At 38.3% G+C, this 22514-nt stretch overlaps 3 protein-coding genes across 7 annotated transcripts in view; all 3 read right to left on the bottom strand.

The window, feature by feature from the left end:
• The window catches only part of LOC124051598 (3'-5' RNA helicase YTHDC2), a 35294-nt gene extending 28461 nt beyond the window's left edge, over positions 1-6833 (bottom strand). For all 4 annotated transcript variants that reach the window (XM_046375125.1, XM_046375126.1, XM_046375127.1 and 1 more), the window contains exons 1-4: positions 6690-6833; positions 4320-4485; positions 4126-4216; positions 1906-2102 (exon numbers count right to left, since the gene is read on the bottom strand). In XM_046375125.1, the coding sequence (XP_046231081.1) occupies positions 1906-2102; positions 4126-4216; positions 4320-4479 (448 nt within the window). In that variant the 5' untranslated portion in view covers positions 4480-4485; positions 6690-6833. The remainder of the gene's footprint in view (positions 1-1905; positions 2103-4125; positions 4217-4319; positions 4486-6689) is intronic.
• A 1934-nt stretch (positions 6834-8767) lies between these two features.
• On the bottom strand, positions 8768-14915 carry LOC124051623 (histone H3-like centromeric protein A). Of its 2 annotated transcripts, XM_046375179.1 has the most exons (6): positions 14756-14862; positions 14261-14326; positions 12944-13108; positions 12252-12373; positions 11321-11395; positions 8768-9939 (listed from the first exon to the last, which is right to left on the bottom strand). In XM_046375179.1, the coding sequence occupies exons 2-6, from the start codon at positions 14289-14291 to the stop codon at positions 9811-9813; spliced, it is 522 nt and encodes a 173-aa protein (XP_046231135.1). In that variant the 5' UTR covers positions 14292-14326; positions 14756-14862; the 3' UTR covers positions 8768-9810. The 2 variants fall into 2 exon arrangements, with proteins under 2 accessions (XP_046231135.1, XP_046231136.1); XM_046375180.1 differs by lacking the exon at positions 14261-14326 and having other exon boundaries at positions 14756-14915.
• A 690-nt stretch (positions 14916-15605) lies between these two features.
• Positions 15606-20769, bottom strand: psmb10 (proteasome 20S subunit beta 10). The gene is made up of 8 exons (XM_046375175.1): positions 20591-20769; positions 19768-19861; positions 19409-19506; positions 18121-18261; positions 17821-17936; positions 17542-17600; positions 16966-17117; positions 15606-15890 (listed from the first exon to the last, which is right to left on the bottom strand). Exons 1-8 carry the CDS (start codon positions 20653-20655, stop codon positions 15779-15781), a joined length of 837 nt encoding a protein of 278 aa, XP_046231131.1. The 5' UTR covers positions 20656-20769; the 3' UTR covers positions 15606-15778.
• Positions 20770-22514: the final 1745 nt, after the last annotated feature.

Here is a 22514-nt window from a genome sequence, read left to right as displayed (position 1 = left end):
ATTATCCACAGTGGGAGTGAGAAGAATCCTGCTGAGATAATGCCTCTGGCCAGGTGCCAATCAGCTAGTTGTTGTTAATATCAACATTTTTAACATATCAATTCGAGTCGAATCAGCTTTATTGGCATTATATATATTTACACCTTTACATTACATTACTGTTACAGCAGAGCGTTCCCACTGTCTTCAAGTCGGCCACCATTTTCCCAAAGTCTGCACCCCACACTAACGAAGCGCTTTGAAAAACTGGTTATCAATTTCACCTGGTGAGCCTGGATTCTCACCAGTTTGCATTCAGGACCAACAGATCCACACAGGATGCCATTTGCACTGTCCTCTACTTGTTCCTTCCACAACAATAACTTATACATTAGAATGCTGTTTGTTGATTTCAGCCCAGCATTTAGCTCAGTCTCCACCACAAAACTGGCAAACTTAATCCTGTACTTGAGTACCTCATTCTGCAACTGGATACTGGAATTCCTCCAGAGTGACTGCCAACTGACCAGATTGGCAGTCACACTTCCTTTGCCTTTCACAGCGTGAACCAATGACTGCAATCCTCAACATGAATGTGGAAAGAAGTTTGTAGACAGCAACATCATCATCAGCTGGACTACAAACAAGGATGACTGAAAATTTCCTGTTAGCTCTGAAAAGATTCACCTCAAGAAGAGGTTTATGCAAGATCATATATTCAGATAATCCCAAGACATTTAAGAGAGCTGATCAGGATCTGAAAGAACTGTAGAAAGGCATCAAAGGTACACAGCTACAAGCGTTCTTCTCAAAAAAAGGCATCACCTGGCAGGTGGTTTCTGGGAGAGGCTTGTAAGGTCAATCAAGGTCTTTCTGAGAAAAGTGCTTGGCAGACCTAAACTGAATTTTGAGGAAATATGCACCTTCCTGACCAAAGCTGAAGCCATAATAAACTCGAGGCCCCTCACCTATGTGCACAACGATGTGGATGAGCCACACATTTCTTGGTGGGTCAGAGACTGACTTGCCTTCCCCCTAAGCAATTTCCAGCTGACACCAACCACCCAACAGTGAACAAGGAGGAGATGACACGGAGGTGGCGATACAGACAGAGACTTATGACCAGTTTCTGGAACAACTGGCGGAAAGAATATTTGCCGGACTTGAAGTCAGACCATCGCTGTGAGACACCTCAGGCTTTGATTTAACAAATATTATCTACAGGCATAATATATTATTATTTAAGTGAATGGATGTCATTACCCATAATGCTCAAGAAGCAGAAAGGTTCTACTCTTTACCCTTTCTTTAAAATTTATTAAAATTATTAATCGTCACGACCAGAGTTTCATGTTCTCATTTTAAATTGTAGGACTACTCTGCAATAGCACGAGAGGTATACACAGAGACTCATGGATGCAAGGTGGATTTATGGTGTGTCTGAAAGGGTTATAGAAACATAAAGTTGGCTAGGCCTGGACAATACAAAGACAAAGACTAGTATGAGTATAATAATCTTGTGTGAGTTATATCTCAATACTAGATGGGAGCCCTTTCAATATTAGAGAATTAACCCCTCAAAACATAAAGAGGGACAACAGGCAATGTAGTATTTGCAGTGTTTTGGAGAGTTGTTTAAAGAAAATAAAATAAAAGTTAAAAAAAAAAAGAAAAGTGATACAAAGGTATCTCCTGCTGTATTAGATATATTAGTCCATTTATTGTCTGCTTATTATTATTATTATTTATTAGTCCATTTATAATTTTTGCTTTGAGCCTAAAAAGATGACAATCTGCATTTTGTTGTACGACTCCATGTTGTACAATGATAAATAAATAAACCTTGTATTTTGTACATTAATTATCAGACCCACATTGTGTAATACGTGGCACAGTTTTCATTTGAACACATATACTGACACTCACCAGGCTCTGCAGCCACAGACATGCCATTTCTGTTGTTGAGTTGCAGGTCAGCGCGTTCCTTATTGGTGATGGGAAACCTCTGAAGCAGGCTGCGGATAAAATATAATGAATTGTGGGTGAGAGTGAGGGGCATGGGAGGCCGAGGTTTGTCTGAACCATCCTTCTTCTTAATGGTCAGGAAGCGATTTGGTCCTTTCCTGAAAGGAGAAAGGGGAGAAATTTCTTTCATTATCATACTTGTTAAAATTGATTTAGGCTTGTGTTTATAAAGAGCTCAAAAGTGGTGGTATAAATGCTTCACAAATGTCAGACTGGTCGTGGATCAGCGGTTAGGGTGTCGGACCCGTAACCGGTGGATCGCTGGTTCGATTCCCCATCCCGGTGTCCATGGCTGAGGTACCCTTGAGCAAGGTACCTAACCCCCACTGCTCCCCGGGCGCTGCACGCGGTCGCCCACTGCCCCGGGTTTGCTGTGTGTGTGTGTGCACGTCACTTGGGTGGGTTAAATGCAGAGAACAAATTTCGTTGGAGTGAGTTCCCTCCAATGACAAAATATGTCACTTTAATCTTTAATCTTTTATCTTTGCATTACTATTAGTCTAGCCATCACTTTTAGCAATTATGATAACTGTACCCAACAAAGAAATTATTGAGATTGATTATATGTGCTTGTACACATATATTTGCGTATTTGGAGTACCTACCCACTCATAAAATGTGAAATATGACAACCCAGTGACTTTTGTGAGTAGCATAGGTCAGAAAATGTGGGATTCTGCAACCCGTTTTGATTTTGCTTCCCTCTTGAGGTCAAGAGGAGAGGCTTAATTGCATAGTCCAACCCCACCACCTGAGTCTCTCCACCCATGGATTTAGGTCTACCTTTGTGCAGGTTTGCCATTTTTTGTTTCTCGCGAGCAGCGGACTCAGTCGTCACGTCTAAAGTTAGGGCTAAGCACGGGAGCTGATGCACTGTTAGTTATCATCAACCAACTCAGCTCTCTTCTTTGCCTTACAGCCTCAGAGCACCAAAGAAATCTGTTGAAAACATCCTAGCAACAGTTGCTATGAACTGTTTGTGTGTGGTAACCATTTTGCGTCTGACTGCTTCTGTAACCTTGGTCAGCTAAACGGAGGACGATCTCACAAACTTCATTTGAAAGAGGGATCAGTACCAACAGTTGCATCACGTGGCATCACATGTAAAGTTGTCTGTATTATTAGCTAGAGCCTCCATGTTTGTCAGTTGAAGTTAAGTTAAATTTCAGGCAGACACCCTCTATATGTTTAAGAGTAGACTTAAAACTTTCCTTTTTGACAAAGCTTACAGTTAGTGCTGGCCTAGGCTAGACCGTAGTTATGCTGCTATAGGCTTAGACTGCCAGGGGATCTCCCACAATGCACTGAGCTCTCTCTTCCTCTCCCTCTCCTTCTGCACACATTTATGTCTCATTAATGCATGTTACTGACTCAACGTCTTCCCTGGAGTTCATGGGGGAATGTTGGATTCTCTCTGTATTACAAAATTTTACTGGTCTAGACCTTCTCTAATTGGAAAGTGTCATGAGATAACTTTTGTTGTGAATCGGCGCTACATAAATAAACTGAAGTGAATTTCATCCCATCGACACTATTAAATAATGTAAAATTAAAATGAGAACGTGGTTGCAAGTTAGATCTACGTCTCTAAAGTCTGCAAGTGACTTTATTGAAATTTACTATAAGTTTCAGGGCTGCAGTGAATCGCAGAGGTCATTTCACCCCTCACCTCCATCTTACATGTATCGTCAGCAGGCCTGCAGTCAATTTATGGCCATTTAGTTGTATTCAGGTCATCATGACTTAATAACATTAGCAGACTGTGCTAGGGGGAAATGTGCTTTCGTAAATTTGTGCTTTTATCAGATTGCTATCAGAGTGTACGTACGTATGGAAATGCATGTGTTTCTTTTGTAATGAGCAGAGACAGCCTCAGAGCACAGCCAGTGTTATATGGCTACAGCTGCGCAATCGCTATTGTATTTAGCATCCAGCCCATTTCACTGGTTGTACTGCCTGTTAAAACGAACATGCAGGTTTAGCGCAGCCAATTCCAGTTTCACTGTAGAAGAGCTTGTGAGGGTGAGTGTATGTAATGACATTACAATGACACAATACCTGAGAGAGATACTCGGGTATATGATGAATACAGGTCCCGTTGGAGGAATTAGGGGAACTTACCCTTTGCTCTTAGAAATGTAACCCAGGGACTGAGCCATTCGATGAATGAAAGCCCTCTCAGTACTGGACAAGGAGGAAGGAAATTCCATCTCTGTTCAGTCAGTGTAAGGAAAGGGTAAATGTTAAGACATCATACCTTTGGTTGACCAAAGCTTGCTTTTATTTTCTGATATAAAAGAATAAAAAGCTGATACCTTTCTGGTCAGTATAGCGGAACTTCTCGAGAGAGAGACTCACTGCTATCTTGACTTCTTCATTGATGTGAATTTCTTTGAGGCCACTGGAGATGGAACCACCAAGTGGTGCATGCTGGCTCTTTGTTTTTTTGCGTGAAGCTGTACCAGAATTCATCATGTGGCACTGCAACAAAAAAACACAGTTTATCTTACCACCTTACTGCAGGAATTCTTGTGTGCACCAAATACAGGGGGTCATGTACTGCAGCTCATACATAAGAAACTATTAAATTGTCTAATTAAACCATGTGCTGCACATTTTGTGCAATTCCATATTTCCTGAATGTACACAGAATACAAGACAAGTCAGCTGATAGAGAGGCAAAGTCCCTCCACAAGTATCCCCCCAAGGGACCTTACTTCAGAAAACACATGCACAATAATTAATGGTAAAAGATAAATAGTTTTTTTTTTAATTATTATTGTGCCATGAATTACACACATGATGTTTGTTAGTCCCACAGAGGTCCACTGGGAGGGAAGGGACTTTTGCCTCAAAGAACAGAGGGAACACTTAGAAAACACACGAAAGTTTTAATTGTACATTAAGTGAAAGGTCCTTTTTTTCTTGCAGCAGATAGTACTGATTGTAAATAATCCCTGGCTTAAGTTTATGTTTGTAATGTATTTTTAAAATGTTGTTGCTTTGTTGTTTCCTGTGAAAATAGTTTATTTAGAAAGGGCTCTGTATGGCTACAGTAAAAAATGGAAAAAAGTATTTAAACAAAAAAAACAGTGCAGGAAAAACAACAAAAAGGCACATGAAGAGAAACAAAGTGATAAAGATAAACGGAGAGAGCAAAGTAACAAGTGTTTAGCTTCAGTCGAGAGTGGAAACAAGGTAAGTGAATTGCACTCATTTGTGTCTAACACTGTTTATGGATTTTGTTAACTCTGAGTGTAAATAATAATGTATTAAGCTAATGTATTGTTTTGCCAAGTAAGGTAACATATTATTTATTTCTTTTGTTCAGTTCCAGTTTAGCTCTTACATTGGTTTATCACTTGTCATAGAAACAAAACAAAATGCTTTAGACCTTTAGCTTTATGCCTCCAGTCCAGGCTTACTGTTTTGACTGGAAAGGTACAGAGGATTTGGAGCAACAGAAGCTGCCATCCAGATTATGTCGTTTTCAGGGATGTCTCTGATTTTTTCAGCAAAACAATGCTAAGCCACATTTTGCACATGTTTCCACTGAATGCCTTCAGTTGTCTCCCACCGAAAATGTGTAGCACAGTATGAAGGGCAAAATACGACAACAAAACGCTGGACCGCTGAACCACCCAATTCATTAATAGCAAGAATGGGCTAGAACTTCACTTTAAAAATGTCATATTTAATGTCCTGTTGTTAAAAGACGACATTTTGCATTTTAAACATTAAATATCTTGTCTTTGTATTACATTCACGTGAATATGGCAGAAAAGAATTGGGAAATCACTGCATTCTGTTTGTATTTTATACGGTGTCACAACTTGGAACTGGGTTTGTAGGCAGAGGGGATTGTTACAAATTTAATAACTATGAATTAAAATGAATGAGTACAGGTGTTTAAAGTAACATATGCATCATTAAGATAAGACAGAACTTCATTAATCCTTGTGCCAGAGGAACAGAAGAAGAACACATTACAGTACACCATTTACAGGTTAAAGACAAACTAAACTGTGAAACAAATTGCAAAAGACACCACTGCATTTCCCGGCCATGCACTGATTCTAGTTATAACGGAAAACAATGGTAAAAGTGACAAGACGGTTGGATCACAAAATGGTAAATATGAGGTAAGTAAGGTAAGAGAGTAAAACCAGTTCCTAGCAGCATTAATGCCAAATAACAAGTAACAAAGATAACATTAACATATGTATCATACAAGGCTACTGTGTAACACACAGAGGAAGGGAACATTAAGGCTTTACAATATTACGTTGAACGTTACTGTGATGCTTTGTCAGTAGTTGACTGTTATTTTGGCCTATTCCTCAGTTGCTGGGATAGCTATATATTTGGACTTGACAGAAAAACATTTATTTCTTTGTTATTTGCAAGATAGGGGCTAACTTGTACTATATACTAAACTGATAAGTGAATGTAATTTGCGCTTCAGGCCACTGGAATGAAGCATTAAGCCTGACGTTAGCTACGTAAGCTTCCAAAAAGCCCTTCCATAAGTTGCTGATGGGTTTCATTTCACCGGTATCGAAACATACTAACGTAAACTTAGCTCAGTTAGCCGAACGAGTGACAGACACATCTTAAAAACACTGTAACATTAGCCAGCTATAGTCCCAGTCCTGTCATAAATCTAATTACGATATATACTGTGCCTTGTTCAGTGAAGAGCTTCGGTAGTGTCCTCAAACAAAACAGCACTCGAACATTTGAGTGGAAGGTACTTCGTTGAAACGTTCCGCCTGTTATGCGCGTGCTCTGCCTGCACTGCCGCCGTCAACTACTCAAGTATATCCGGGCGGCTCCTTCACATTAATGGAAGAGTCATTCAATCATTAATTCATTCATTCACTGTACGCAAACTTAACTTGAACCTGAGAGCATTATTTCACCCATAAAGCAATGACGCATATTATTTGTAACTTTTGCATTACGAATCACCATGATTATAAAACTATCTTTAACAAATTGCTTAAAGTCAGAAATGGCAGGTCTTGATTACTTCTTAGACATTACTTCTACTTCTTCAGACATTAACTTTGCTCCGTGGACTTTCAATGCACGAAATTCTTCTGGCTTAAAAATACTGTGGTCTATACTGTTTAATTTGGCAAGGCCAACTGTACAAGAGAAAAAAAAAGTTTTATATATATACATATATATACATATATGTATACACACACACACACACACACACAGTGGTTAGCACTGTCGCCTCACAGCAAGAGGGTTGCAGGTTCGAATCTCGGTCTGGGCCCTTCTATGTGGAGTTTCCCAACTGACCATGGGTGAGAGGCAGGTGCACACTGGACTGGATGCCAGTGAATCGCAGGGCTGACACACAGAGACAGACACAAACACACACACACCTAGGGGCAATGTAGAGCAGCCAATTAACCTAATGTGCATGTTTTTGGGATTGTGGGAGGAAGCCAGAGTACCTGGAGAAAACCCACGCAGGCACAGGGAGAACATGCACGCATTTGAACCTGAAACCATCTAGCTATGAGGCGACAGAATTCATGAAAATTTTATTTGTAAATTGTTAAACCAAACATTGTCAAAAAAAAAACCCAAATATGTGACTATAGTAATTTTTTGATTTTTATTTTGCAATTTGGATTTTAGAGTGTTTTGTACTGTTCTGTCTTGTTTTCCTTGCGTTAGGTGTCTTCTAAACTTCTCCAGCCAAATTATGTAATTTAACGATATGACAGACAACACATCACTCACGAACAAAAATGTAAAAAAACAAAAAGGACCTCCATTAACGATCATCACGAGAAGATATCTTACATCAAGGTTTAGTGAGATTTAGTCATCGTATATGCATGTACTTGGTATACCCTTGAGAACATCAAAATTTTTAGACTCCAGGTTGAACCTTAAAGGCTTCCGAGTCAGTTACCGATTCTCTGAAAATAGTTTGTGTTTTCAGGGCATCATTCAATCTCTGGCTGTTAAGGTGGTGTCCAGGACAACCCAGAGTTGAGACCCTGAGGCAGAGTTGCCTGACAGTCTGTCCCCCGTTTTTGTGACTGAATTATGTTCACAGTCTAGTACAGTGGTCTGTTCTCATTGTAAATTTCCCCATTGTGAGAATAATAAAGGTTTATTTTATCTTATCATATAAGATATATAAACATGAATTTAAGTCTGTAAAGCCTACAATCAGCACAGAACTGCTTTGAATTACAAGACTGCTGAAAACCAGACATACAAACACAAGTGGGTTATGAGTCATTTTAAGAAAAATAACAATGTACTGGGTGAGTCTGTGGCTGAAAATGTTATTATCAAGCTGAAATTGCATTCTCACTTTATGTATAATAAAATTGAAATAAATTTTTATATATATTTCATATGTAGTGAAAATGCTCAATTACTACCAAAATTAAACATAAATAAAAATGGATTATTATTGATGAATCAAAAAACTGCTATAGTCACGTACTTGTTTGTTGTTGTTATTTGTTTTTTGATTCAAATACAGGTATTTACATGTATCCTTTATCTGTTTGTCTCTCTCCTGATTCACTTGGTTTTCCATCTGGGTGAGACAGATTTTTCTCCAACAGCTAACCAGCTATGCTCTCCAGGTATTGGTATCCGTTTTCCTCTTTAAGTATATTTTTTCCACTTTGGTGGCTGGGGGTGCAGGTTAGAACAGGTCCGACTGGCCACCAATCTGCACCTCCGGGACCGATTAAACTCGAATTAACCAATCAAGCTGCAGTTTGCATCCACGTCTTTCCAGACTCATTTATTTAGTGACTGACAGCTTCATCACATAATGTTACAATGTCACCTGAAGTTAAATATCAACAAAACCAATTCGCCTGTGTTGAACGGCAATTGCTTCAAAATATGCTCGTTACTGCAAAACTACAAGTTGTAAAACATGGATGCTTCACACGTATATACAGTCAACATAGTTTCAAGGTGGACACACAAGATTACTGTGAGCAATCCAGTATCTGAACAAATGTGAAATATGGTCACGCCCTCCTTCTGTTCCCGAGTTATGGTGTTGAATAACAGTTAGGAAAGTGTTTATGCTGAACATTATAAAATCACAACAAAGTTGATCTTGGAAATTCATGTGTATGAGTTATCACATTTACAAAAATGGAACCAAACCAAACCAAAAAGATGTTTATGAAGATATCAAACAAGCATGAACTTCCTGTTTAACTGAAAGGGGAAAAAAACTAAATAACAACAAATAACAACAACAACAAAAAAAACCAACCTAATGTCAATTAGCATTAAAACTAACGTCAATCAAGTATGGAATAGAAAAACAAATCCTACAACAAAATAAGCTTACTTGAACTGAGAACAATATGTACACATCAATGCAACACAAAGAAATAGTCGCACTAAAACAGCAGATCTATGTATAGCAAAATTATTCAATAATGTACAGCTGCTTGACAATGATTATAGTGATTTTCCACTTTTCTCTTGAATTTCTTTTCTTGGTAGCATTTACTTTCACATTTTTAAAAATGACTTGTAGCAAACCCAAAGGACCTAAATTTGAACTTGTTACCTTTTCATAAAACTGGCGATGATCTGCAAAGACAAATGATAAACGTGTTTTGTTCTCTGACAAGAAATTATAAAGCCAAATTCCAAAAATGTAGCTCAAAGCCAGAAAACATTTTAAAACAGTTACACAGCTATTTGAACTGAAACGCGGTATAAGAGTATCTGAACAGACACTATGTATCAATCCTGTTACTCGCTTATTCATTCTGTACTGTGTTGTTTTTACAGATTATCCACCCCACGGATTCTCCTGGCCAGCTGAATGTCACGGGGGAACAGCGTGACCCGCTTAGCGTGGATGGCACACAGGTTGGCGTCTGAGAATAACATGACAAGAAATGCTTCTGCGGCCTGGGCGAAGGAGAAGGAGGAGGAGGAGGAAGAAAAACAGGTGAAGTTGTATCAAAGAAACAGTGTTTTAAAACAGTGCAACAGGGTTTAAAACAGTGTTGTACGAAGCATCAAAGAATATCTTTTTTTGTAAAAGGTCCAGTAATCACTAATATATGTGTTGTCACAACTTTATCATTTTATTTTCCCCAAGATGGCGGCGCGCAGTAGTGCAGCGGCTTCTCTTGCTCCCGGGTTTAAGCCCCCTTTTTGTACTTTTTGTACTCTTTCATTTGCACAATACTGCAATACCGCTGTAAATATCTGTCCTCCCTGACACTGTTCATTTTATTTTATTCTGGTTGTTTTTATATTTATATAGTGTCCGTGAATTACTTTATTAACAAGTAAGAAAATTTCCTCAACTCCATAACATTATTTTGTACAATTTACATACAAGATAACAAGATAAAGCCAAAAATAAGCTCTTACTAACTGTGAATTTAGCTTGTTTAATGCAATATAAAACTCATGAGCTCATGACCATGACTTCAAATTAAGTCAAAAACATCACCAGGCGCTGTACTAACGGTGCTAATCATGTCAAAGTGCATCAGTTTTAAGGAACATTCCTCCAAAAATGATCTAATCTGTATTCCTAGTGTCCATACTTTAGAGGATTCAATAATTAGATTTAAACATTAAAGCTGACTGCATGCAATGTGAAAGGGGTGACTCATAGTACTTTTTTTTGTTCACTGTCTGGTTCAGTCTAGCATTGTTTCTAGCAGTTCCAAGGGAAAAGGTTCTGATAAACCTACTGAACACTACCCACTCAGCACCAAAACCAGAGCAAAAGTAAGAGTGAATAATGGATTTACATTCATGAGGTGGATACAAACACAGCACAAAATAAAAGCTAACGTAGCTCTCTGTGAGGCAGCTGTGTAAACAGTCAACTCTTTGCTAACAAGTTCACTGTAAGGACTAACATGATGATAACACAATATTGTTTAAAGCTCGGTCCACCACCCCTAAGTGACACAAAGGAGGGAAAATAACACACCTATAGTAACTTGTTAACTTGTAGCTCAAACTTCAATTCTGACAACAATATAACATGGTTTGCAGTGCAGTAAGTGACCTCCACAATTAGATAACCTGTATATTGTGCTTATTTTGTTCTGTGAAATGGTCATGCAATGGCTTAACAAAACCTAAAGGTGACAAAAGACAGAAAAATGTTCCACAAAGGCAACTTTATTTATACTTTTATCCTTGAGTGAAATCATTTATTTGTGTCTGAGGAGTATATGCTGACCACAAGTAAACATTACATTTAACCATGGAATCATATGCACTACTAACAATTAATATTGATTATTTTCACTAAATTGCTTACCTCCTGCAGAGCCAGAAGAGCAAAGACCTGCCACCTGAGAGCCTCTCTGGAAAAACTTTGGCACACCTCACGGACCTGAGCCAAGAGGAGGAAGAGTTTTTAATCTACAAAGGTTACCTAATTTCCCCTCGGGGATGAATAAAGTCATCTATCTATCTATCTATCTATCTATCTATCTATCTATCTATCTAATCATGCAGATGGGAGAAAATATGTAGCAAAAGACTTTGGGTGAATTCTAAAAACTTTATAATGAGAGATGATGAAGCAAATTTCATACTCAAAATTGCATATAAAACTCTCTTAAATTCTCTTAAATCTTTAAAATCAAGTTTGTGTTAATTTGTGGTTTAGGGTTTCTGATCTTAAACTACACAACTTTTCTTTACCTCAGTATGTGAATAACAAAAATGTTATTATCACCCCTTCCACTTGGCAGTTGATAAACTTCCCAGAAAACACTTGATTTGATTCAATTCAATTCAATTCAGTTTATTTATATAGCGGCAATTCACAACAAAAGTTATCTCATGACACTTTCCAATTAGAGCAGCTCTAGACCAAAATTAAATTGTAATACAGAGAGCCCAACATTCCCCCTTGAGCAAGCACTTGGCAACAGTGGCGAGGAAAAACTGCCTTTTAGAAGGCAGAAACCTCAGAGCAGACCCCGGCTCAAGATGGGCGGCCATCTGCCTTGACCGGTTGGGTTGAGCATAAAAGAATATAAGAATGCTTTCTTTTCGTTTATTTTGTTTACTTATTAGACCAAATGTTAAGAGGCACTGGAACCGGTGTCTCTAGCAATTAGCTCCTTCATCTGTACTTGATACATTTTCAATTGCTGTTTAGATGGACTGCTTGGGGGGGTTGTAGACATTATATGCACAGCTATGACAATCTTCCCATGTTTTGCCACCATTTGACTCACCAGGCGAGAGAAGGGTCCCTTTCTGAGCAGAAGATCTGTGCTCTTCTGGTACTTGCGAATCTCCATTAAGGCCTTGGTTCCTGGTCTAAACCTTCTCTTCTTGGGAGACACAGTGGGCTGCTCTGGAAAACACAGGCACAGTGTCTATGTGGATGCTAAGACAGTACAGATAGCCTTTATTCTAAAGGAGCTCACTAACAAAATAGTACCTGACCAACGCATTAGATATTTTACATCACCAAAAAGCATACTTTTTATATGGTTGGCACCATAACTTCTAGCCTAAGTATGGACGAACATGTTTTTAATTAGTACTTTTGTTAAATGACCCAACTTCCAGTTTCATTTGTATTTACTATTGACAAAAACAGGGATTTATTTCTATGACAATTTGTGCAACAATTTGCCATCTGAAATATTATTCAACTGGCCAAAATGCAAAAGATGTGTCATTAAAAACTCTCCTCAGGCAATTCTCTGTCAAAGGCCACTTGTAATTAATTTGCAGAGGTAAATGTTTCTTAAACTGTACCACCATGGGGAAAACTGGTATATACAATTACTGTTGGTCATACACTGCAAAGTCAGTGAAAAATGAAATAATGAAATGTACATCGTTACTCGCATTTGCTGAGTGGTGGGTGATAGTTTTGGACCCTGAATGTCAGCCCCATCAATAAAGTCACTCTCACTTGAAACTCCACTCCGCCTTGGGGAACGGGAGGTCGGAGGCGGCAGCGGCGGGCGACGTTGAGGAGTTTTGCCTTTTCGACGGCTGGCAGGTGAACCATGACGCATTGCCTCCAACACACAAGTCAGAACCACAAGGGGAAAAATACTGGAGCCAAGGTTTGACTCTGAAAGATTCAGGACATTTCATGTTTTATCAGTCCGAAAACAACCCTTTAACTCCATTATTACAGGAAATGCATACTTTTACAAAGTACAATTCACGAGGTTGAATTTTTGAATGGAAAAAAAGAGTATCAATAATGTTCCCGGTAGTTTTAAGCACCAACTGCGGAGCTTTTGTGTGGTGGGGTTTTGCGCATCCCATGCAAGTTTGTGATGTTTCCAGTCAGGACGCCTTCTATTGCTCTTCTGTAAAAGTTAAACTTTTCTCTATTCAGTTTGATTCAATTCAATACAAATAAAAACCTTATTTATCCTCAGGGGGCAATTCAAGGGCATGTAAAGCAGTTGTACACATAGGCAAAACAAGTCAGCTAAGCTGCCAGAATAAAACAGGACACAACAAAACAGATATTAGCCGTATTTACATAAGGTGCAAATCCGTATTGAGGTTTAAGATGAAATGGATATGAATGTAGCAGCAAGGTTAGTGCAATGTCAGGTGCAAAGCGAGGAGCGAGGTAGACGAGATGTAAGTACAGCAGCCAATTATTCTGATGTCGCTCAGTGTGTTGTTGCAGTCATCCATTAGGATGGGGCAGAAATGTGTAAGTGTATGTGCACACACGCCGGGGTGAGGGATGAAGAGGTGGTATGATGAGCTGTTTCCCATAGTTAAGATCAGAGAGTTCAGAAATCTGATTAAAAAAATCGGATAAATGACCTCAGCATTCATAAGCATACTGTAAAATGATATAAGTAATTAACATTTGTTACAGAAATCTGTTGCACCTGCTTTAAGTGCTGGTGTAAAGCTCATTTTCAGTTAATTAATCTCTTTCCAGTTTCAGAGCACTTTATTCAGAGAGGAAATAGTAAAGTTTGATCATCTCTTTTATCATGAAAGTCAAATTTTGATTTGAAAAGTTAATTTTTGTTTGTGTTAATTATAGTCAGTAGACAGAAAATCAAAATTGGCAGTCGGAAATCGGAATCAGCCAAGAAAATTGCATCTTGGTGCACCAGACACAATTATTGAGTTGTGCTATGCCACGAGCACAGGCACGGGTTCAGGGCAGAAGTGGAAACCTGCATCAAAGCGTTAAGCAAAGCCCACATCTCCCACGTCACTCACATGAAGAACGCATAGCACTCACCCTCTGGCACCTCCTGCCACTGGGCTGTCATACAGTGTGTTCACAGTCTTGTCTTGTGCAGCAAATCTTATTAGAATAATTGAGATTGAGTGTTTTTTATATGATACAGAGTGTGTTTTAATGATAAAGTTTGTATTTTCTGTTTTGTTTTTTAACTAAGTAGCTTTCTTTTCCTTTTTATAGTTGACTTTGAGAGATAACAAGAACTTTAGTGTATCCCTGCAAGTGACAATAAATCTTACTCCTGGAAAGACGGTGAACACTGTGAGATCACGAAAATGTCTTTGAAAATGCTTCCCGATGTCAGACATCTGTTACAAATAAAGAATAATGGCTGCATTTCCTCTGCTTATCTACTATAGCCTCACATTAGCTTTCTAGTTGCTTTGGATAAGGTAACTATTTACGCTATTTACGTTTACAACATCGCATTAATTTGCTTTGCATTCACTTTTCAAAGGTTTCCTGACCCTATAATGTAATTGTAAAACATACCTGCGGAGCTGAACAATGTTCGATGTTTTCTAAAACACTGAAAACCGAACTGACTGGCTGAATTACACTAGACAGTCGCCACACGCAGCAGAATCCAAAAAAATTCAAACGACCCTTCCTCACCAGCTCAACCAATAGAATAAGTGGGCGGGACAAACTCTTTGGGAGCGCTTGGTGAAAGATATCTAAACTCGTTAAATGGGTGGAGATGCGACCAACACACTACACGTGACATGCTTCGGTTAAGGCGTTTATACATATCGCGCACTCTTCGTCGGAGTGAGTGGCCTATCGGAGTTTCTTTGAACGTACCGTCAAGCTGGATGAAAAACAAGGAAGAAGAAGGAAGACGATTGGCAGTCTACGAATCCCGGTAGAAAAATAAAACTAACGTTTTAAAAAAAAAAGAAAAAAGAAAAAAAGAAAGTACTTTCTCATTTGGGATAATACACTTCCGGGTCAACTCGGCACAGTGGCACAGCCCAAAGAAATCCTGATATATAAACTCTATATGTAATATAACAGCTCTAAGATATAATATATCACTAGAAGGGCTGTGGTTTTGCAAGATCTCGCAAAAATCACTCTCGGAACTCTGATATTTTTTTATACCAGAGTATAATATATGAAAATATGAAAATACAATGATAATTAAATTGTATCATGCCATTTCAAGCCATTTCCCCATACATTAAAAATCAAGTATTTAATAAGGGTTTTAGTTTGTTGATTATATGCTGTGCTGCAATGTAAATGAATTTGTGTGAATTTATATATTTGCAAAGATGTGTTTTTAGAAAAAAACAAGCTGGAGTAAAACTACAGTCACAAAATAACATGCAGGCACTGATCATTTAACAAACAAGCTTTTATTGCAAGACTATTATTAGAGAGATTGTTGCTTTAGAGACGACAACCTGTTAGATCCCTTGACCATACGGCCTTTCTTTTTTTTTTTTTTTTGCACACTGTATTACTATAAATTTACTAGATTTGATTTCATCAGGACCTTTGTATTGTCTTTTATTCAGTGTCCATGATCTGAACAGATTCGTTGACAATATCCAGAGAGAGTGGTGTCACAGTTTTGGTAAGGACAGCCGTCGTCCCGGGCTTGTACTTGTACTCCCCCTCTCTGAAAAAAGACAGACAAAGGGGAGAAAAATGTCTCTTTTGTTTTGCTTACAAAAATGACAAGAATCACATTCAAGTGTATTGACTGGATTTTTTCTTAGAAAAATCTTTTCTTAAAAATAAAGAAAGGTTAAGCAGTGCCATAGCCAGGTTTTAACACTGAAGTTATAAGTCCTACCTGTGGCATTTTTACATTTAATCAAATTAGTTAAATATTGGAATACGTCTGAAAATGAAGTGGACACTGACCAGTTTCATGCATACCACTTACTTCCACCAGTAATTTCCATTAAAACCGAAAATTAATCAGAAACCACACACAAGGCCGCTGTAATGAGTAGTCTTTGTGGTGGCAGTTTTGCAAGATCTATGTATCCAAATTTTAAACTGAATGGACCAATTCTGACAATAATGTGTACGCACAGTTACAGAAATTAAATACAGCAAAGCCTAGGTGCAGCTGATGAAGCAGCAGCTGACGTTTTTATCTTCAAGGTTTGGATTTTATTTATGACACATGACTGTATGTGTAAAGTATGAGATCTGAAGCCTATCTTGTTTTGTTTTGAAGGTATTTCAAATATTATATGCTTAAACTTCTGTAACACTAAATAAAATCTGAGAACGATTAAGTCAGGTTGTATATTGGTTTAATTTTCAACATTTTTTTAATTTATACCATTTTTATGTGACTAGACGGCTATAAGTTACAACAGTTACTAGATGTTTAACTCATATCTATAGCTTGTTGTTTATTTAATTATATAATTTAAGAAGGACCAAAATGCAAACCTAAAGAAAACACACATTTGGATATAATCTAAAATTCTGAAAGCTCAGAAGATGAGTTTCAAACATCTTTCTTAAAATGGATGTAGTATTACATCAAGATACTTAAATTCACTAACCAGGCTATATTAGTCTTTTAGCCCTTGATGGGAATGTCAACCTCCATTACTTTGACAATATTTAAAAAAAAAAAAACAAAACTCATTAATATAACAGAATATGAAAGGGAGACGAACTGGAAGAGAAAACAGATAAACATGTTAACAGGTACACATATAACGGCTTACCGTTTTCCCTTTGTTGTGGGCTTGTCATAGCCTCGCAGGTACTCCACTCCAGCTTCAGTGATAACACACAAGTCAACATTGCTTCCTGAACCCAAGTCACAGAAAATCCCTGCAGTGATGGCATCTTTTACAAGCTGCTTCGCCTCCGCCAGCTGAAAGGGAGAGACACCAGAGAAGAAAATCATGTCCATGCCGTACATTTTAGTGCAGACGGACAAAAATGAGCTTTTGGAGAATCACAATATCAGTATGATCGGACTTTTATAAATGACGTTTTCAAAATCAGCTGACTCAGTGCAGATGCGATCCAAGTTGTGCGATGCTGAAAGCTAATACATTTTTTTAGTGATTGTTTATTCTACTTCTCTACTTAGTTTTTTAGCATCTTGTCTTGTGTTGAATACTGACTATTAAACATTCACACAACACAAATTTTCCTATACATCTCCAATCGACATCATTTGTCTGAAACAACTTGCTAGTATTCACTCCACTCTCTCTTCTTTATTATAATAAAATACATCACATTTGTTTGATTACACCTGCAATGAAAGGAAAACAGAGAGTTAGCCTTACCTCCATGTTTGGTTTGAATCTGTCCTCAAATACAGAAACAGCAGCGGCAGCTCCAGACCCTGAAACCAGAATCAATTTATGTTTTTTACACATTTTTTTTTCTACAATGTTTAGTCGGTAAAGTCTGGACCTCTGTGAAACTTTAATTCAGCTGTATTGTCACTGCTGAAACTTGAACTGAGTGGGCTTTTCTCAAAAATCTGAGTCTCGACCAGACATCTGCCCAGGATGCTGACCACATAGAGAAGTGCACATTACATTAAACACATAAACATGTACCCATGGTGAGGAAAGGCAGTTTGTCATAGGAGCCGTGTGGGTAAACACTGTACAGGTGAGCTCCAGTCACATCAACTCCTCCAACAATCAGGGATGAACCAACATGACCCTGGTACCTGAAAAACAAGACAGCCATCACTACAACAGCCATCACTACAACATCCTGCATTCTGTCTTTCACGGGGACGAATACCAAACAAGTACACCTGGACACGAGATAAGGGACACTAAGGATAAAAGAAACAGAAATTAGAAGTGCTTAACATACAGCCAGAAGTGATTTTATATCTGTGCCCTCACCTGAAAAGCATCTGTTTCAGCTGCCGGGTTACCATGGCAACAAGGGGGGGACGCCCAGTATTGAGCATGTGCAGTTCTACATTGGATGCCATGATCTGCGTGGTGACCTCTGCATCTGCGGCCACGCCGGCCCCGCAGCAGCTACGGAACATACACGTTTACAAGTTCAACAAGCCAATCGATGGATACTCTAAAATAATCTGCTTGGTCTCGGGGCAAAAGCTCTGCGTGAAATCAGTCACCACAATACCACATGTACAAGGTACATACAACACGATCATCATCATTTTGCTTTATAAAATTCAACTGTCTTCGTACTGTCTTTACTGTCTCATTGTCTTGCACATGGACATTTAAACACAAGCAAAGGAGGAGCTGTGGACTGAACCACCAAATCACCAAACACGTGGCCAACCTGGTGTAGCACCTGAGCTACAGCTGCTTCACCCTGGCCTGCAAATAGTCCAGACAAAGGGCAACTCCAATCATGTTATTTTTCATTTTTTTTCCAAAATGTAAACTCAAATCAGTGACATATATTACAGCACTGGCACAGAACTTTGCTGACAGTCTAAACAGGGAGAGTGACTGAAGTGTTTGCAATTTATGATGTTTATTGCATGTATGTCTCTCTCTCTCTCTCTCTCTCTCTCTTTCTCTCTCTCTCTTTCGTCCTCTCTGTCCTGTCTACCTCTTCTTCCCCCCCCTTCATCCAGCTGACTATCAGCAGGATAGTTCTCCCTTGCCGGGTCCTGCTCAAGGTTTCTTCCTGTTAAAAGGGAGTTTTTCCTTGCCACTGTCTGCTTGCTCGGGGGTTCAGGCTCTGGGTCTCTGTAAAGCATCTAGAGACAATTCTGGTTGTATAAGGTGCTATATAAATAAATTGAAATTGCATTGTTAGCTTTATTCGTTAGCTTTTTTTTTTTTTTTTTAAATTTGAAATTTGAGCTCAGAGGTGGAATTGCAGCCAAAGTGCGTGCTTTACCCTCCCATGTTCAAATGGGTGGCTAGATGGACCAGTTTCATCATCAGATATTTTTGTCAGATCACATGAAAAAAAAACAAAACAAAACACAAACAACAATTGACCTGCTATTTAAAGTGGAGTTAAATTCAGACTCTATGGGAATACAGCAAACACTGCACAACCAAACAAAGCATAATTTCAACATATGTAATACACCTGAACCCCCCAAAAAAAGTCACATTAATACAAAAAGTGAAATACCATAAAAAGAAACATTATATGAGTGAGGACACAGCTAGGTTGTGAAGTGGTTTTACTCACTAGATCTTTGGAGCGATGTAATGAATCTTCATGCAGTTCTTGTCAGCCACCACCATGTCATCTGTAGCCCTGGTATCTGCTCCCAGAATCACACCGTCCTGACACACAAGGACAGGAAATACACCTGGGTGATGTCAGTGGTTTACTTCCTAAACACTTAACTGCTTCCAGGTTTGTTATAGACACATGTGACAAACATGTGCCAACCTGAAATCTAGTTCCCCACCTTTCATGTACAGACATTCATTTAAAGCAAGGAAATAGCACAGGCATGTTTCCAAAAACATCAGAGTTCTTTTTTTAGCACCTGCTTTCTGTCAGTGTGTCACTCAGTGAAAACACTGATGGCAGATCCTCACCTTGTATACAATCCCAGCGATGGTGGTCCCTGTCTTTCTGGCACCGGGGGCTTTGTAGCCGAACTCTGAAAGGCTGGACTCCAACGCTGCATTCCTGAAAAATGATGAAGGAAGATGAGACAGATGGACAGAAAGGCAGAGACACTCATGTTAATGTCAGTGACATAAGTTTAAATACTTAAGAGTAGACAGTAAATAATGTTAAAATTGCACATCATTAATATTTCTAAAAGTTTGTAGAATTTTCCGCTCTTATATTTCTACTGCTGTATAATCTATCTGTCCTCTATGAATATTTGACACATGGATGTCTGTGCATCCTGAAAGACAAACCCTACTCTGTTGATCTCCCTGAGGTTGTCCATGTGTATCATGGCAAATTCTTTTCCTTACCTAAATAAAGGTTTTAAGGGTTGTGAGTTGTACAGACTGTAAAGCGCTATGGGACCATGGCTGCTGCTGAGATAACTGAGGTGCTGTTCTAATTCACTAATAATTTAGTATAGTTCCACGGACAGCGTAGGCTGTTTGGGACCTGGATATGGATTCATGATCTCATGATTCATGACTTCTGGAATTCGGTTAACAGCATGTGAACTTGATTATATTGCTCTCTGCGCCGCAAAGACTTGTCCCTGCTCCAGCAAAATCACAAGAATGTTGTGGTGGCATGAATGATAACTAAACTATACAGTATAAATTCAGAAGAGAGCAAGACAAAGACATGCAATAGAATACATCCCATTATGAACATTACAGGCCTAGTGTTTCCTCCTGAGCACCATTTCTTCCTCAGTAACAACATTAACAGCAACACCTTTACCTGCGGGTATTTTCAAAGCAGAAACCTCCAGTCTGCGTCTCACAGGGCTTCAAATTGTGAAGCATCTTCAGTGTAAAGACAAGAGAGGTTAAAATGAAGCTGAGAGCTGACTGTGAATCCAGCAAAAACGCTGTCAGGCTGCGTGTCGGTGCTTTTCACGGGTTTTTACTTTTACTTTCACTTCTTTGGCACAACCCAATTCTCCACTGTAAAAAATATCTACTCTGATTATATACATGCCTACAAGTTCAAAAAAAGATATTTTTTCATCCAAAAGACTGGGAGTTTTGACTATGGGGATCCATGCATTGAGAAGTCTCAACCGACTGAAGAATTCTTCATCTACAGATGTTCTGTAGAGCACTTATCTGCCAAAGCACCTCTACAAAATCTCCAGTGCATGCCAAAATGGTGTCCTCTGACAAGCCATGTTGATCAGTTTCAGCAGCTAAGGTCAGCATGCTGACACCACTAAGATCTTCCATCCTGTCTGCGCAATGGCTTTCAGAACCTGGTGCATTTGCTTTGGGCTGAAGATAATATATAGATATATATAGGTATAGAAATGGAAATAAATAGAGCCATGAAATAAATGTGGCATTATGAAATAAAACTCCAGTGAAATAAATAAATGTAGTCTCATGAAAAACATCACTATGAAATAAGACAGTTCAAAAATACAAGAAAATGACAAAAAATACAAAAGATTATAAAAAAAGTTACAAGGTTATATAGAAAATGCAAAAAATATACAGTTGTGTAGACGATATATATACAATTCAGACAAGGATGGTGGATGAAGTTCTATAAACATCGTGAATATTATGACACACTTAACCAACTGAACATCTCCAATAGGAATATTGCATGGTGGCTGCAGTAACAGGCTCCAGCGCCAGAATTCTGGTATGTCTACTGGTATTTCTTGCAGCGTATGTAAATTTGACAGTGTCAAAATGGAATCTGGTTATTAAAGACCTAAAATGTCTGCTCAGGTTATACTTTTATCTTTGCATTCTGAACATAGGTTAAAGAGTATACATTTTACTCTAACTTAAGCCAATTTGTATTTTTAATTATCACATAATCATCATGTATATATTGTCAGATATAATTTAAGAAATAACTTTAATTTTAAAAATCACTAGGGTGTTCTGTTTTGTTTCTTGGTGTTGTAGGAAATGGAAGTAGCATCAGTAAGTTATTTGTTATGATTAAATCATGAATGTGACAAAAATTCATCTCCAGGCCCAAGAGATACTACATGTAATAAGTGAAACGCCCTCTACTGTTACATAGAAGTAATGCCACGGGGTTCAAAGTTATGAATCCACAGGTTATGTCATAACATGTATTGCTATAGTGTTGTTTATTTTGTGTATTATATTAAATGTTCCGTTTCACTGATGAAGTCATAGTCATCATGCTGTAGGACAACATGAGCACTTCTCTGTACTGTCAAATGCCTCAATGGCTGCAGACTACTCATTACTGTGTTTTTATTATTTTATTTCATATTTTTCTTAAGAGGTATATTTTATTCCCTGAGATCTGAGTACAGAATTTTGTTCTTTTCATGTTCTCATGGTGAGAATGACAAAGGATCCTTGATCCTGATCCTTGAAATACAGTCTTGCTCTGTAACTCAACTGTTTTCATTTAGCTTCCAGCGTCCTAGTTTTATTATGCCTGATGCACAGAGAACACAGATGGAGGCTAAATAAACTATTTAAAATCCCTCTTGAAATAGCTGTAAAAATGTCACAAAGCTGAAAACAGGGCTGTTAATGAAAAGTTGACTGTTTAGAGATACATGGTCCTAGCAAGACAAAGCCAAACAAACTACAAACATAAGATGATCTTATAGAATAATGCTATGCTGTAGATTAAACTACAACAGTAACTATATAATGTAATTAAATTA

This window comes from Scatophagus argus, chromosome 20 (genome assembly GCF_020382885.2).
Source record: "Scatophagus argus isolate fScaArg1 chromosome 20, fScaArg1.pri, whole genome shotgun sequence".
In the NCBI taxonomy this organism is placed as follows: Eukaryota; Metazoa; Chordata; class Actinopteri; family Scatophagidae; genus Scatophagus; species Scatophagus argus.
The sequence above is the reverse complement of the archived record's forward strand: the minus strand, read 5'-3'. Positions and strand labels throughout refer to the sequence as shown.